General features: G+C 55.2%; 1 protein-coding gene across 3 annotated transcripts in view; it reads left to right on the top strand.

Moving 5' to 3' along the window:
- Window positions 1-16,141, top strand: part of MAP3K14 (mitogen-activated protein kinase kinase kinase 14) — a 43,023-nt gene extending 26,882 nt beyond the window's left edge. For all 3 annotated transcript variants that reach the window (XM_027098933.1, XM_027098934.1, XM_027098935.1), the window contains 11 exons: window positions 572-709; window positions 6,500-6,629; window positions 7,068-7,199; window positions 7,645-7,749; window positions 9,056-9,219; window positions 9,701-9,851; window positions 11,638-12,027; window positions 12,192-12,298; window positions 12,733-12,877; window positions 14,052-14,152; window positions 14,515-16,141. In XM_027098933.1, coding sequence (XP_026954734.1) covers window positions 572-709; window positions 6,500-6,629; window positions 7,068-7,199; window positions 7,645-7,749; window positions 9,056-9,219; window positions 9,701-9,851; window positions 11,638-12,027; window positions 12,192-12,298; window positions 12,733-12,877; window positions 14,052-14,152; window positions 14,515-14,679 — 1,728 coding nt within the window. In that variant the 3' untranslated portion in view covers window positions 14,680-16,141. The remainder of the gene's footprint in view (window positions 1-571; window positions 710-6,499; window positions 6,630-7,067; window positions 7,200-7,644; window positions 7,750-9,055; window positions 9,220-9,700; window positions 9,852-11,637; window positions 12,028-12,191; window positions 12,299-12,732; window positions 12,878-14,051; window positions 14,153-14,514) is intronic.
- The last annotated feature ends 30 nt before the right edge of the window (window positions 16,142-16,171 follow it).

Here is a 16,171-nt window from a genome sequence, read left to right as displayed (position 1 = left end):
CGAGTAGTCCCCAAACACACGTACACCTACCACCGCCTCCACCTCCAGGGCCGTCCACCTTCACTACCCCGCTTCCCTTCCCCTTTTCCTCTAGTTCTCTTCCTGGGTCACTGTGTAATGTTATGTGATTTTCCCAAACTTAGATTTCTGGGTGTTATCCCGTCCATCTCTGACACACTGTCCCTTGTCCCCCGCCCCTCTTCACTGTCCTTCCCTTTCCTCTACCACTTAGCTCCTGAGGCACTTTTTCTCATGGTCAAGGCGGTTGACAATTCCGTTTCTGTCCCACAATCACAAGTCTGGGGAGGAGGTTTCTTCATCGCAAGGGTCGGCTTGCCTCTGCCCGTGAAGCTCTCCCTTGCCTTCGCCTGACTCCTGCAACCCCCTCTCTGGGTCCGTCCCCACACCCCGACCCCGAGCCCTGCCTCAGACCTGCTGGTGTTCTTGGATGCGAGGGCTCAGCCCAGCAGCCTGGCAAGGGCCACCAGTTGGAGAGCCTTCCTCACTGTAACCCTTCGTCCCTCCACTGCCCTGGCCACTGAAACCGGCCTCTGTCTCCCGCCAACCCCAGAAACTCAAGCCGGTGGATTATGAGTACCGAGAGGACATCCATTGGGCCACGCGCCAGCCCTGCCTGGGCAGAGGCTCCTTCGGAGAGGTCCACAGGATGGAGGACAAGCAAACCGGCTTCCAGTGTGCCGTCAAAAAGGTATGCCGGGCTCCGGGGCTGAGGAAGGAAGGCGGACAGGAGCCCTGTCGCGTTCCCTCTGCTTCCTTTCAGGGTTAGCACAGGGAGGCCGTGGGCCTGACTCTTTAACGGCGTCTGGCTATCCTGGCTGCCCTGGGTCAGCTGGAGCTGGAAGGGGACAGTCCAGGTCATGTGTCCCCGCCTGGGTGCCACACTTGGTGTGTGTGTATGTGAGGGAGCATGAGAGTGTGCACGCAGCCTGGGCCACTCCTGATGCCAGGCCCCTAGAGCACATCAAAACCTGGAAGATGGTTGGATTGTCATGAAATTCATGTTGAGCTGAAACCCCTAAACTACATAGTGGACCAGAAGGTAATAGCAAGAGCATAGCTTCCACCTAACAGGTGCTTCCCGACGGAGGCCGTGCACCTTGGGAGTCAGATCTGACTTGAGTTTGGGCTCTGCCCCCTGTCGGCCGGAGGTGCTAGGTCCTGCGAGATGGACATGAGGAAACGAGACTTAGCAAGAAGCCCCAGGCTTGTCCGACTGTAGAGTTTGGCTTTGAACCTCTCTTCGGGAAGGGACAGGGGAGGAAGACTCATGCTTCTAGGATTTTGATTAGAGGCAGAGGCCTGAGTCACCTCTCCCACTCCCTCGTCTCACTGATGTTAGAACTGGAGACCAGAGAGGGTCTGCACCTTGCCCACAGCTGCACAGCTGGGCCTGGAACTGAGGCCTCCTTCTGTCAGATCACACTGCCCAGGCCTAGCAGTCCTTGAGGGTGTCAGTCGTGCTCTCCTTCAGATACCATTTCTCCTCCTCTCCTCTCACCTTGACTAGAAGCCACCTTGTCCTTGACCCCAACTCAGCCTGAGGGCTAGCACCAAGGACTTCCTAAGGTGGAAATCAGAAACATTTCCATGGGCCATTTCCTTGGCCCTTGGGCAGCGTGAAATAAGCTAATTCAAAGATGGACCTTGCTTTCAAATGGCTTTTGTCAAGGACACTCTGATCCCCAAAAGGAAAGGGACCAAACAGCCAGCCCAGGCAGGTGCATCCCACGCAGAGTAGACACTGCTGCCGCCACTGTCTTGGGTGCCTGTGACTTTAAGGGGCGATGGTACAGATTGTGTTGTGAGTAAACCTGGCTTCCCTGGCTTGTGTGTGACCAGGTGTTAGAGTTCTAAAGTTTGGGCCTCGGGGTGATGGGATGAGAGAGGGGACTATCCGTAGGTATTACCCCAAGCTTCAGACCTACTGTGTCAAATAAGCCAGCTCCACCCCTGCCCACCCCCACCGGCCAAAACACGTGCTTAGTTCTTGCCAGCACGGGTCATCATCTTGCGCTGGGATGCCAAGGCCACGTGCCTGACCTCCTCAGCTGCAGTCCCCTCCCCAGGCCACCGGAGAAGGCTCAGCTGTTCCTCCTGAGAGGCGGGTGGGAGGAGGGCAAGAGAGTGTGAAGTGTCCTGGAGATGAGCTCCCATGCTGGGGAGCTTAGTCACCAGGCTCCTCAGCTGTTCCCCTGCTGAGGTTCTCAGAGTCCCAGGCAACAAGGTAAACAACCCTAATATAGTAGAAGAGGACAGAGACTCCATTTCTCACCTCCCCAAGGCAGTCGGACAAGCTCCAAGCACAAGGCACAGACTTGCCAGCCCAGAGCTGCTGCCCCAGCCCCCCAGAGCCAGCCCTTCTCAGAGCTCCGCCTCCCCCATCCAGGATCTTAGCGGGGCTGGCTTTTGGCAGCTCACACAGCTGCCTTTGGTCGGGCAGACCACCCCTCCTTTCTCTCCAGGGCAGCGGGGTAGGGGAGGCAGTAGTGTCCTTTAGCGATTTCAGCTGGAAGATCTCAGAAACAGTTCCCTGCTAGCGGGTAGGGGTGGAGGGTGGGGACCAAGGATCAGAGGTCAAGCCGCACAGGGGGTCAGAGCAAGTCTGCACACCCTCTGACGCTCCCTAGGGAGGATCCAGGATGTGGAGTATCCTGTGGTGACATCAGCACCCCATTGGCCCTCCTTCTAGAACATTCATGGCCCCTGGTCAGATGTTGATTGGTCACAAGTCCAGGGCTTAATGTAGGGTTTGGGGGTGGGGGTGGGGGTGGGGTTAGGGTTTTGTTTGAGCTTACTTTTAATTTCAAATTAATTGAGGCTCATTGTAAAAGAATGATACCCAAAAAGCAGAAGTCCCTCTGTTGCCCAGTCCCCTTCTGAGGTAACCAGCCTTTGACATAAATCTTTTTTAGACTTGTTATGCATATATAAACATGTAGTTGTTTCTTTTATTGAAATGAGATTGCACTCATTTGTTGTTCTGTACCATGTTTTTTCATGTAATAGTGTATCATGGATAGATTTCCTTATCGGTACATATACATCTGTCCAGTGCTTTGTTGTTTTTTTTTTTTTTTTTTTTTTTTTTTGCGGTACGCGGGCCTCTCACCGTTGTGGCCTCTCCCATTGCGGAGCACAGGCTCCGGACGCGCAGGCTCAGCGGCCATGGCTCACGGGCCCAGCCGCTTCGCAGCATGTGGGATCCTCCGGGACCGGGGCACGAACCCGCGTCCCCTGCATCGGCAGGCGGACTCTCAACCACTGCGCCACCAGGGAAGCCCTGTCCAGTGCTTTTTAACAGCCAGTGTGTAAGTTCTTAACCTAGTCAGTGGATGAAGTCATAAGATCCATGAATTCCTGGAACTTTATTCTAAAGTGTGTATGTGTGTGGCAAGTGTGGACACACACACATTTTTTATTTATTAGATTTTCAAAGGGGTCTGTGGCTCAAAGAGGGTTAAGAACTGTGCGTTTGAGAACATCTGGCTCGAGCATGGAGTTCTGGGAGCCTCCTTTTGCCTCTGCCCTGATCTGGGGTAGTGTGGCCTTGGCCAAGTCCAGCCAGCTGTTGTTACCAAGCACCTGTTGTGTGCCAGACGCTGTGCCAGGGAGACAGAGGTGTGGAATCCACACGCCTGACCTGAAGGAGCTCAGATTGTAATGGGGGGTGGACACTTACATGGTGTAACGGTGGTAGAAGCAGCCATCAGCCGGGGACATGGTGAAGTCAGCCGGGACAAGTGTTGAGAAGGAAATCAGAACAAGGACCGAGGGGAGAATATCTCGATGGTGATGGCGAAATAAGGCGGAAAGCTAGGTGCCAAATACTGTGTGAGTCACCTTCACATATTTATGTTCCTGGGATCTTTAAAAGAACTTATTAGAGTTGCTGTTACTCCCTTTTTTACCGATGAAATAAAATGGATACGAATACTAAAGAAAACAAGAGGGAAAGTTTCAAGAAGGAAAAAGCGATCCGCAGTGTAAAGCGTGCAGGCAGTTAAGCAGAGGGAAGGGGCTTGTGGATTTGGCAGTTAGGTGATTGCTGACCATGTTTCCACCTGGGTAGGCGTGTGCCTGAACGTAGGTAAAAACGTCCCAGATGTAAAAGCTAATATACCTGGAAGGGCCTTCAGCGAGGTGGGGTAGCTGGGAGCTCTGGAGTCAGGCTTCCCCCACCAAAATCCCAGCTTTGCTACTTTATATCCAGTGACCTTGAGCAGATTACTGGTCCAGTCTTCAGCTTCCTTGTCTGTAAAATGAGATGATATCACCTCCTAGGCTATCGTAAGATGTAAACGACTAATGCTTATGAAGTGCTGAGCACGGTACCTGGCACGTGTTAAGTGGGCATTAAATATTAGTCCTTATTAATTAACATCCTCATCAGAGTCCAGCCCTCACTTGACAGACGCAGACACTGAAGTCCAGGGAGGAGAGGTGGCCGGACGGCAGCTGGCCTGGACCAGGAGGCCGTCATTTCTCCCTTGGGACCGCCCTTTCAGCCTGCTCTCCCTGGGGCTGGCCCAGACTTCTAACGCGCCTTGTGTTTTGAAGTGTCCCTTCCAACCCCCTCTGATCTGGGTGGTTGGGAAGGGTTTTAATATTCCTGGGACACTCCAGAGGACTTATGGATTTCTTCACAGTTAAAGCCGAGGCTCCCAGACTTTCTTGGTTCACAACCCTTAATGTCTCAGTCATTTTTTCAAGGTGCTCCAGGCCAAAACAAGTACTGACCAGTTCCATTTATTAAATAATTGGGTCAAATAATAAGTCTTTATCCTAATAACCTAGTAGCCATTTGAATAACAACACACATAAACTGAGAGATAAATTTTGCTCTTGAACAAGCGTTATTTACTAACGGGATGCATGCCTTGTTGGGCAGGCACAACTTCTCCAACTCAGAAATCATTGGACACCGTCACTTTCATTTCCTGCTCCACATCATCCCCCTGAAGTACCTTTCTGTCACAACAACCTCCAAAAACCTAGCTTCATAAAGATATATCATCAAAAGAATGCAGTTCGATCGTTGAAACTGAACTGTCTCACGCTAGTAGTTTGTGTGGTGTCCCCAGATGTCAATCGTTGCTGTTTCCCTCAAATACAGAATACCCTGTAGCCCCCTTCCAAGTTCTCTGCGGTGCCCCAGGGCGCTTCACCCCACAGTTCGGGAACAGTAGGGTTAAAGACGTTTGCTAATACCAGTCCGGTTGGCGAATTAGTTCCAACTCAGGTTCAGAGCTGGAAACACTGACAGGGAGTCAAAGTTCATGTGAGTTGATTAACCAAACCAGATATTCTGCAAGTAACCAGAAGAGGGACATTTTCCACTGATAGGCTAAAGTCCAAAAGCTGCACAAGTCCGCAGGTCTCAGAAGAAAACTGCCAGAGGCCCTGACTGACGGCTTCCAGGCTGGTTTTGTTACCACTCGTGCCCCCTGGTGGCGCTTCTCAGGGCTGACATGAGAACCAGCTGCAGCCGGAAAGGACAAGTCTCTGTTAGCAAGTGTAAGCATTTAGTAAGCTGCTCTTATTTGAGCTGGAGGGAGGAGGCGGGGAACTGGCATTTCCTGAGCACCCACTAGTTGCCAGGCCTGGTGCTGGTTATCACCCCTCCAGACCCCCACTCGACCCACCCTGGAGCAGATGCCACTGTCCCCACCGTTCACATGTGGAGGCACATAGCTTGGGGGAAGTGATCTACCTCTGGAAATGGCCGAGCCAGGGTCTCAGCCCAGGATGTTTGTATCCAAGGCCTATTTCTTCCCTCCATGTCATGCTGGTCCCTGCAGAAAGGAGTGGGTGGTCCCTGGCCTGCCAGTCCCCTGTAAGAGGGGCCTTGGCCAAACCCCTCCCCACAGGAGAATCCTCTCCTATGCCCAGATTCTGGGGAAACAGCTGCAAACAGAGTAAACAAGCACTACCCCATCCACATGGACACTTTAGCCCTCAGGGGAAAAGGCAGATAATTATGAGCAAATAGTAAGTGCTGAGAAGGATGCTGAGGGTCCAGGGGCACTGACAGAGGCAGAATCTTGGCCGCATCCACTCTGGCTACAGAAGCCCAGCATCTTAGGAGTAGAAGTGGATGTTGATACAGAAAATGTCCCATGACCTAGAAACTGTCCAGACATTTGGGCTGGGGAAAAGAAAGTTCTGTGTTTGGCAGATCTCTGAGGGTGGGCAGCATGCCAGGGGCCTGGATAAGGATTGTAGTTTTTGTGACTATATTTCCATAGGCATCAGCACTGAAGAACTTTAATCAAGTGCTAGGCGTTGACCCCGACCCCCAGGGGGCACAGTTTAGTCTCTAAGGGTCCAGTAGGCCCACTAGGGCCCCTGCCTGGCCTCAGAATCGTCACCGGGAACATCAGCGGCCTCTGTGCAGGGAGCTTCAAGGGTCCTGACAGGATGCCAGGGAAACAGCCCTGGTCCGTCACCCTGATTCACACCCACCTCTGGGCCCTTCCAGGTGCGAGTTGAAGTGTTTCGGGCTGAGGAGTTGATGGCATGTGCGGGATTGACCTCACCCAGAATCGTCCCTTTGTATGGAGCTGTGAAGGAAGGTCCTTGGGTCAACATCTTCATGGAGCTTCTAGAAGGTAAGGAGCCAGCCGCCGCTCCTTCTCCCTCCACATTCAGAGCCAAGGGTTTCCCCGAGTCTTGCCCAGGTTGACCCTCGTCCCCAGTCAGTCCGGTTTTTTGCGGTACGTGAGCCTCTCACTGTCGTGGCCTCTCCCGCTGCGGAGCACAGGCTCCGGACGCGCAGGCTTAGCGGCCATGGCTCATGGGCCCAGCCGCTCCGCGGCATGTGGGATCCTCCCGGACCGGGGCACGAACCCGCGTCCCCTGCATCGGCAGGCGGACTCCCAACCACTGCGCCACCAGGGAAGCCCAGTCAATCCGTTTTTACTCTCTTGACCCTGTGACATGAGCAAGAAAGGCCTGCTTTCTACCACCTGCCCTTCGGAGGCCCTTGCCCTTGGCTGGCTTGCAGGCCTGGAAAAGCCCCATGTAAAGACTAGCCATTGGTCTCCTAGGTGGCTCGCTGGGCCAGCTCATAAAGCAGAGGGGCTGCCTGCCGGAGGACCGGGCCCTTTATTACCTGGGCCAGGCTCTGGAAGGGCTGGAATACCTCCATACCCGAAGGATTCTACACGGAGATGTGAAAGGTAAGGCTCAGGGCGCCTGTGGCCCTGGTCCCCGTGGGGCTCCTTCCTCACCCCACCCTGCCTGGTTTCCTCCCAGGTCTTCTGGGCCTGCTCCAGTAGGAAGGGGAAGTGTGTTCTCCCAGCCCTCAGCCTGGCACTGTAGTTTCCAGTGGGCGATGCCCACAGAGAACAGCAGATCAAGCTCCTACCGCACTGGTGACCACTGGGGGAGGGTGGGGACAGCAGAGCTGAGTGGCACTGTCCCCTCACCCTCAGAGATCCTGCCTGCTGCCTGCCTCCAGGCTGAACTGATTCCCTCCTCCCTCCCTCCATGACTAATGAAACTAATCAGAAGCAGCAGGTGCCATGCAGGGTCAGCCAGAAAGTCGCCTCGCCGGAGGCGCAGATTGGGCTGGGGCCCTTGGTGACTCACCTGTTCCTCTTCTTCCCGGGGGTGGCCTGGCAGCCGACAATGTGCTCCTGTCCAGCGATGGGAGCCACGCAGCCCTCTGCGACTTTGGCCATGCTGTGTGCCTTCAACCTGATGGCCTGGGGAAGTCTTTGCTCACAGGTACGCCCCTCCCCGCCACTGCTCCCCACAATGATAATAGCCAGTAGCCTTTACTACGCATTAGCCATGTGCCTTCTGTACTTCCTCAATGGCAATCAGAAATGTGAGCACTTTAGGTCCACCAGGATGCTTCAGCCCCACAGCAGCCCTAGGTTATGAGGCTTTTGTTGTTAGGCTTAAATGCAATGATGCACATCAGGTGCGTGTTTCTGCTGTTCCTGTTATACAGGGAGGGGAACAGAAAGGCTGGGTGCCTCGCCCGAGGTCCCCAGGTCTCCTACCTCAGAGCCCCCAGAGCTCCACCCCTCTCGTCCAGCCTTTCCTGGGGAGCTGTGCTCCCAGCCTGCGACCTCAGCCCTCCTGTGTCTCTGAGAGCACAGTTTCTGAAAGCAAAATGGGAAGGCTGACCAAGGGGCTAGGGCTCAGTAGCTGAAGAAATCCCTGTTTTTAACTTACATTCTTCTGGTTATCAAAATAATCCATACCCACTGTAAAATATTTGGTGACTACAGTGTTAAGTGGTATGGAAGGGGAGGAAAAAAGAATTCTCACCATTCCTCTTGCCCAGAGAGATAATCATGAATATTTTAGATAATTCCCTCCAGGTCTTTTTTTTTTTCCGTACATAGTTAAGGCCATTATAACACGATTTTGTGCCCTGCTTTTTTATTTATAGCATTAGCATAAAATTATTTCATTTTGACCAAAGGAAAAACAGTCTTTTAGAAGTGATTCTTTGTTGTTAAAGGACTGTTGGTAATTCTGAAGATGTAAATTGCACATGGACACCTGCCCTCCACTTTGAAATAACTCTAGTGTTTTCTTCTTATTACAAAAATATCTTTTCTAATATCTTTTGCAGAAAGTCAAGCTAAGCAAAACTACAAACCGCTGGAAAAAAATACTGTTCACATCTGGCATCAATCTTTCTAGTCTTTTATGCATATAAGTTTTCTTTTTCCTTTTTGTTTTTTTTTTAACCTACATTTTAGGAACATCATACCACTAATCAGTCTCCTACAACCGAATTTCCAGTGTCTAGGCCCCTCCCCGCTTTTGGGAAAGCACTTTAAGGGTTTGGTCCACGGGCAGAGCCCGTGTTTTGGATGATATATTCTTTGTCCTAGTCCCCAGCACAATCCCCGACTTGGCCCAGCCCCAGCAAGTTTGATCTGGAGGCTCTATCTCTGTTTAAAGTACTCTGAGACAGTCAGGGTGTTTCAGGAATTGACTCGGGTGGTCATTGCCGAGGCTTCTGCCCGTCAGAGTTCACAGTTGCCTCTTCTGTCTCTCCTCACCTTCTCAGGGGACTACATCCCCGGGACAGAGACCCACATGGCGCCAGAGGTGGTGATGGGCAAGCCCTGTGACGCCAAGGTGGACGTCTGGAGCAGCTGCTGCATGATGCTGCACATGCTCAATGGCTGCCACCCTTGGACCCAGTACTTCCGAGGGCCGCTGTGCCTCAAGGTCCGTGACAGCGCCTGGGGCCGCCAGCAGGGCCACGGGGCCCGGGCTGCAGGCTTGATGTGGCCTCCCGTTTGGGCCGCTCTTCAGTGGCAGATGGGAGCAAGCAGAGGCCTCATCATAAGTGTGGGATCCTGACTAAAATACTTGGCTACTGGAATCTGAGGGTCCAAGGGCAGATCCTAGGTGAGGGGTCTTCTTGGGTCCATGGTTCAGGGCTCTCTTGCGTCCACACCCCGGGCCACCTCTGCCTGCCTCCTGACAGGCTGGGCCTGGGGGTCATGGGTGCCTCACCCCCCGGCTCTGTGCTGTCCTACCTTTTCTTGGAACAGTCCCAGCCCTCACTCTAGACCAGGCCACTCTGGTCCTTGTGACCGACCCCAGCACAGCAGGGCAGGGGAGAGTGGGGAGGAGCAAGAACAGAAAGCCGGGGGCCAGGAAGTGACGGGGAGGCGGGCCTCATATGTTGCCTTTTGACCCCTAGATTGCCAGCGAGCCTCCGCCTGTGAGGGAGATCCCGCCCTCCTGTGCCCCCCTCACAGCCCAGGCCATCCAGGAAGGGCTCAGGAAAGAGCCTGTCCACCGAGCGTCTGCCGCAGAGCTGGGGGGGAAGGTCAGCCTGGCACTGCAGCATGGTAAGAGCCCCATGCTGGCTGCAGGGGGCGAGAGAGGCGGCGGGGTCGTGTAGTGGCCAAGAGCAAGGTACTCAGCCTCTCAGAGCCTTGGTTCCCCCGTCTAGAGCATGGGCCTGACACCAACCTCAGGCTTGTTAGGGAGACTGAGGTCACGTGAGTCGAAGTGCTTAGTACTGTGCCTTGTACTGTGCTTAGTACTGTGTCTTGATGCAGAGGCTGTGCTCAGAGATGGGGCAAGGGGTTACAACGTATAAAAGGAGGCTTGAACTCAGTATCAGAGAATGTGAAATAAAGCCAGGTATCACTTTCTAGCCATTTGTGTGGGGAAAATCAGGAAGTTGGTGTCACGCCAAGTGTTGGTGGGGATGAGGGACAGTGGCCTTTGCGCTCTGCTGGAGAGCACCTGGCAGCACTCCGGCAGACGTCTGCAGACCCGGGACCCAGCACCCCACTCCAGGGCGCACCGCCAAAGAAACTCTGCCCAGATCCATAAGGGGACACGCCTGCGGATGCAAGCTGCAGTGTCGTTTGTGGGAGGGGAGTCGGGTGTCCCTCCCTGGGAGCTTGGAGAGGCCAAAGGTGGGGGTGGGGGGTGGAGGATGCTCCACGCAGCGCTCACAGCAATTAAAGCAACTCTGCTCACGGGGCAACCTGGCTGGATCTTCAAGCCGCAGTGCTGGCTGCAAAGAGGACCAACAGAGCAAGGCCTAGAACACAGTGCCTTTTCTGGAAATTAAAAATTGATAAATAGGGCTTCCCTGGTGGCGCAGTGGTTAAGAATCCACCTGCCAATGCGGGGGACGTGGGTTTGAGCCCTGGTCCGGGAAGATCCCACATGCCGCGGAGCATCTAAGCCCGTGCGCCACAACTACTGAGCCCGCACTCTAGAGCCCGCGTGCCACAACTACTGAGCCTGCGCTCTAGAGCCTGCGAGCCACAACGGCTGAGCCCGCGTGCCACACCTACTGAAGCCCACACGCCTAGAGCCCGTGCTCCGCAACAAGAGAAGCCACCGCAATGAGAAGCCCGCACACCGCAACGGAGCGTAGCCCCCGCTCGCCACAACTAGAGAAAAGGCCCACGCGCAGCAACAAAGACCCAATGCAGCCAAAAATAAAATAAATGTATTAAAAAAAATTGATAAGTAAAAATAACACATGCTTTGCAAGAATTCGATCAAACCGAAAATGACATGTTGAACATAAGAGAACATCAGCCGGGGGCGGGGTAGGGGGTGGCAAGGGAGAGACAGTGGTTATGGGAACAAAAGGGAATAAGTAAAACAGAAGAGAGACCTTGCAGAGCCCCCTGACGCCAAACCTAGATGGTAGTTGTAATGGCCCCAGGGCTGAATTGCCTTCCACTCCAGAGGAATGGTGTCTTCAGGAAGCACTGACTATCGGGAAGGGAGGGGTAAGAGAGACGGAGGGTCAGCGAGGCCCATTCGCCTGGGAACTGTGAGTTGGCATTACCCCAGAGCTATTTTTAAATCTTCTCTTTACTATTAATATTAACAAAGTCCTTCTCTGGAGCCAATTCTGTAATTTTTAAATTTGCAGTTGTTACCTAGGAGGAAAATGGAATAAAAGAAATACTGTCGTAGTCCCATCATCAGGGCCATCTTACGGAAGAGGCCTCCTCTGGAGACCACACACTGCCCTCCGAAGTCATGTCCTGGCCGGGCAAAAGGCCACTCTCACTGCCCGCTTCTGGCCCTCTTCTGCTCAGGAAAGGCCACCTGGCCTGGCCCATTTCCACCTCACCATGTGTGCTCTCTGTTTTGTAGTGGGAGGTCTGAGGAGCCCTTGGAGGGGAGAGTACAAAGAACCAAGACATCCGCCGCCACTCCAAGCCCACCCACCGTCAAGCCAAGGGCACCCTCACCAGACCCTACGTGCCCCGCCAGTGGAGCTGTCGCCAGGGGAGCTCTCACCAGGGGACCCGGGGCCCCAGCCAGCTGAGGATGCAGCAGGCGGGGCCCCTAAGCTCCAGCCTCCTCCACCCCCAGAGCCCCCAGAGCAGAACAAGTCTCCCAGCCTGCACTGGGGCAAAGAAGAGTCCAGGACGTGGGAACCACTGGCTCTGTCCTCCCTGGATCCGGCCCCAGCCAAGAACTCCAGCTCACCAGAGCGGAAGGCAACCTTCCCCGAGCAAGAGCTGCAACAGCTGGAAATAGGTACGGGCAGCCACGGCATCCAGGTCCCTGAGCACTGGCCTGGGCCCTGCACCAAGGCCTGGGCTTCGTCCTCTTCCCCAGGGTCAGCAATCTGTGCAGAAGAACGCCAACGGCACAGCCGGACCCTCCCAGTCTTTCACAAGGTCTTCTGCCTTTCTCTGCAGAATTATTTCTGAACAGCCTGTCGCAGCCGTTTTCTTTGGAGGAACAGGAGCAAATCCTGTCATGCCTCAGCGTCGACAGCCTCTCCCTGTCAGATGACAGTGAGAAGGTGAGTCGGCCGTGGGCCAGGAGCCGGGGCACAGGGCAGGTGGCTCTGTGTCCGGCCAGTGAAGGGGCCATGTGCAAGTAGTGGGTAAAGGGCAGGTGACAGGGGTGCCCGTTCCTTCTGGGAGGGGTCCTCACTGGGGCAGGGGTCCTGGTTTCTCAGAATGAGACGGTCCATCTCCAACACACCCGGGAATTAGGGACTGGTTTGGCTACTAGGATAGTGAGGGGAAAGGCTTGGCTTTGGTGCCCATAGAATTACTGTTCACCCTCCTCCAGCCCAAGGACCCCTCAGGAGCTCAGCCCTGTGCTGAGCCCCAATGCTCAGGAGAGCCACGCTCCAGCCTAGGACATGGGCACTTCCTCGCCAAATCAGACCAAGGCCAGAGATGGTTCCCTGAGCCCGGGGGCCTGAGTCTGTGCCCCCTTCTGTTTCAGAACCCGTCCAAGGCCTCTCAGAGCTCGCGGGACACCCTGAGTTCCGGCGTGCACTCGTGGGGCAGCCAGGCGGAGGCCCGCAGCTCCAGCTGGAACATGGTGCTGGCCCGGGGGCGGCCCACCGACACGCCGAGCTATTTCAACGGTACAGTCCCCTGATCCGCCTGGGACTGGGGAGTCTGAGAGTGGGGCACAGTGGGGAAGGGAGAGGAAGGCACCTGGCACCCAGAATCTGAGGTACCTGGCCATTAAGTTGGTTTAGAGTAAAGGCCCTGATCACCCAGAGCCTTTCCTCATGGGGCAGTCAAGGACCATTGCCCCTTGTGAGCAGTTGATAGAGTCCCAGAAGGCCTCTAGCTTGGGGCAGAGAGCAGTCTTTCCTGGCCTGGAGTCCCAAAGCTGAGCGATTAATGTCTTCTAAAGGGAAAAGGAAGAATGGGACCCCATGAGCGTTTTAATCAAGAGGTCAGCAATAGGGGCTTCCCTCGTGGTACAGTGGTTAAGAATCCGCCTGCCAGTGCAGGGGACACGGGTTTGAGCCCTGGTCCGGGAAGATCCCACATGCCACAGAGCAACAAAGCCCGTGCGCCACAACTACTGAGTCTGAGCTCTAGAGCCCATGAGCCACAACTACTGAAGCCCATGCACCAAGAGCCCGTGCTCCGCAGCAAGAGAAGCCACCGCAATGAGAAGCCTGCGCACTGCAACGAAGAGTAGCCGCTGCTCTCCGCAACTAGAGAAAGCCCGTGCACAGCTACAAAGACCCAACGCAGCCAAAAATAAATAAATATTAAAAAAAAAAAACTCAGTAGTAGGTTTGCTGAGATCCTCCTCTGACATTTGAAGTCAGAAGATGAGAAGGACAACATATGTAGAACTCTGTTTTCAAGCATGGTTGCAGAGGTCATGTTGTGATTTTGATAGAATGAGGGTTTCATCAGCTTACGGTTCCCTGGGGACAGTGAGACTCATGGCATCAAGCCCCCATGCCTGGCCACAGGCCGCTCCACCTCAGGGACTTAAAATCTAATTTGCCCACAATCTAATTTAAGAATCTTTGTTTCCAGTTCCTTTCTGCTTTGTAAGTTGAAATACTACTTCCCCACAGGAGCCAACCCTAGATATTTGCACTGTGCAGGCCAAATTCCTGGTGTTGACAGGAAATGGCCAGTAAGAGCTAGCAGGGGTATAACATTGCAGCCACTCCATCCTCCATGTCATCTCTGCAGCTTCCCCACAGCCACCCTGCTTCCCCCTACACGGGGCGCCTTAGGGAGCTAGCAGCCACTCCCCTGACGGTCACCTTACCTGCCTTCTAGGTGTGAAAGTCCAAATACAGTCTCTCAATGGCGAACACCTGCACATCCGGGAATTCCACCGGGTCAAGGTGGGAGACATCGCAACCGGCATCAGCAGCCAGGTAAGGGGGCAGGTGCACGCTTAGGGGCAGAGCCCCAGAACCCAGTGCACCTAGCCCAGTCCTCCAGGAAGGAGGCTTTTGAATAAGTAGAAATGGCACCAGAGGAAATAGCTGGCCCCAGATGTCCCCTGGGGTCCCAGGGCAAGACTGGCCGTGGTGATTGAAGGGTCCTCAGGATCCACACTTGGGCCAGGAGAGGTTCTGCAAGTGTTCCAGAAGGAAAGGCAGCTGATACCTCAGGGCTGCCTACTCGGCTGGAGGGAGGTGTCTGCCAGCACGGCAGGAGGCCGTCAGCACCACACTTCTAGGAACCTTCGGTGCCCCTTGCCGCTCTCAGACCCATTCGTTTGCTCTGCCCGCAGATCCCAGCCTCAGCCTTCAGCTTGGTGACCAAGGACGGGCAGCCCGTGCGCTACGACATGGAGGTGCCGGACTCGGGCATCGACCTGCAGTGCACCCTGGCCCCTGACGGCAGCTTCGCCTGGAGCTGGAGGGTCAAGCATGGCCAGCTGGAGAACAGGCCCTAACCAGCCTTCCACCACTGGCTCCACTTGGCCAGAAGTGACCTTCCTTCTCGGTGCTCAGCGCTGCCCCCGAGACACAGGCTCAGCCTGCCTGCTCCCAGGGGCCTGCCAGCTTGTGGCTCAGCGGTGGGACCAGGGGCTGGCAGCAGTGAGGTGGGGCTAGCAGAACACCTCCCAGGATCTCCCACCTGTGTCCTTCCTGAGCCCACATGAGGAGGAGGAGGAGGAAGACAGGAGGCCTCTTCCCATGGGGAACAAAGAGGGTCTTCTCTGCCTTGGTCCTGACAAGCTGGCCTGACCCATTAGGATCAGTGACCACTTGCTGGCAGTCAGGGGAGAGTGGCTTCCGGCCCAGGTCCCAGAGAGGTGGGTGAGCCCCTCCCTCGGGTTCCAGGCAGGTATGAGCATCTAATGACCTACCCCCAGGCCCAGTACAGGACTGGGGCAGCAGGTGTGCCTACCCTTGGGTTAATGGAGGGGGCCCTCTGACGCCCTTGGCCGGCCTTGCCTGGCCATCAGGCCCCCTTCTATCTCTAGGTGTTTTTCAGACCAGGTCAGGGAGGGAGGAATGCCTGACACTGGGGGTCTTCCTGGGAGAAAACACCACACTTCTCAGGGAGCCGCAACCCAGGCCCTGAGCTGAGCTCAGCTTCAGCAAGGACCAGAGAAGGCGTTCGAGTGACGTGGTTCTCAGTCCCTAAGCACATGCCCCTTCGCTGCTGGCCACGAGTCTTCCCCGGAGCAGCAGGCCCCGAGCCCCAACCGCAGGCCCAGCACCGCCCCTGCGCAGCTGGCACTCAGCTCCCTCATCTGTAGTAGCGAAGGGCGACATGAGACCTACCTGACGGGAACCGTCTGAGGACAGAGCACGATAGACTCGAGAGAAGGCGGCAGATGCAGGTGCTACTGTTACCCAGGCCACGGCTCTCAACAGCCTCACGTGAGCTTCCCGAGACACTCACTGGTCCTGCTGCCCCTGGTCTTGGGGGCACTGCCAGCTGCACTTTGCACTCTGATGACCTCAAGCACTTTCATGGCTGCCCTCCAGGAGGGCAGGCCAGCGGTTCTGCATGAGCACAAGCAGGCCAGGAGATGGGGTGAAGGGACTCAGCTCTTGACCCTTCTCCATGCATGTGACCCCTCAAACCTCCTTCAGGTTTCTTTAAGGTGAGCACCCCCTACCATCACCCCAACCCAGCCTCTTCTTTCCGGGGGAGCTGATCAGCACTCATGTAGCATTAATCAACTGTGAATTGTTGTGGGGTGAGGGGATGTCCCCTGAGGTTCCATCTGGGGAGAAGCTCATCCCCACGTTTTGCCAAGGTGGCCTCTGCCCAGCTCTCCACATTGAGCCGTGCTGCTCCCCAGGGAGAGACCCCCGGCCCCCCCATGCATGAAGAACTGCAGCCTTGGTCCTGCAGAGTTGAGACGGTAGAGAACTCCTCGTGGGCAATAAAGTTTGAGGTAATAAGTGTGTTTGGGCCACGGTTGTCTC

The sequence above is a fragment of the Aethalodelphis obliquidens genome, unplaced genomic scaffold, assembly GCF_003676395.1.
Source record: "Aethalodelphis obliquidens isolate GAN/ISIS:26980383/991018 unplaced genomic scaffold, ASM367639v1 scaffold126, whole genome shotgun sequence".
Lineage (NCBI taxonomy): Eukaryota > Metazoa > Chordata > Mammalia > Artiodactyla > Delphinidae > Aethalodelphis > Aethalodelphis obliquidens.
Note: the sequence above shows the minus strand (reverse complement) of the source record. Positions and strands in the feature narration are given on the sequence as shown.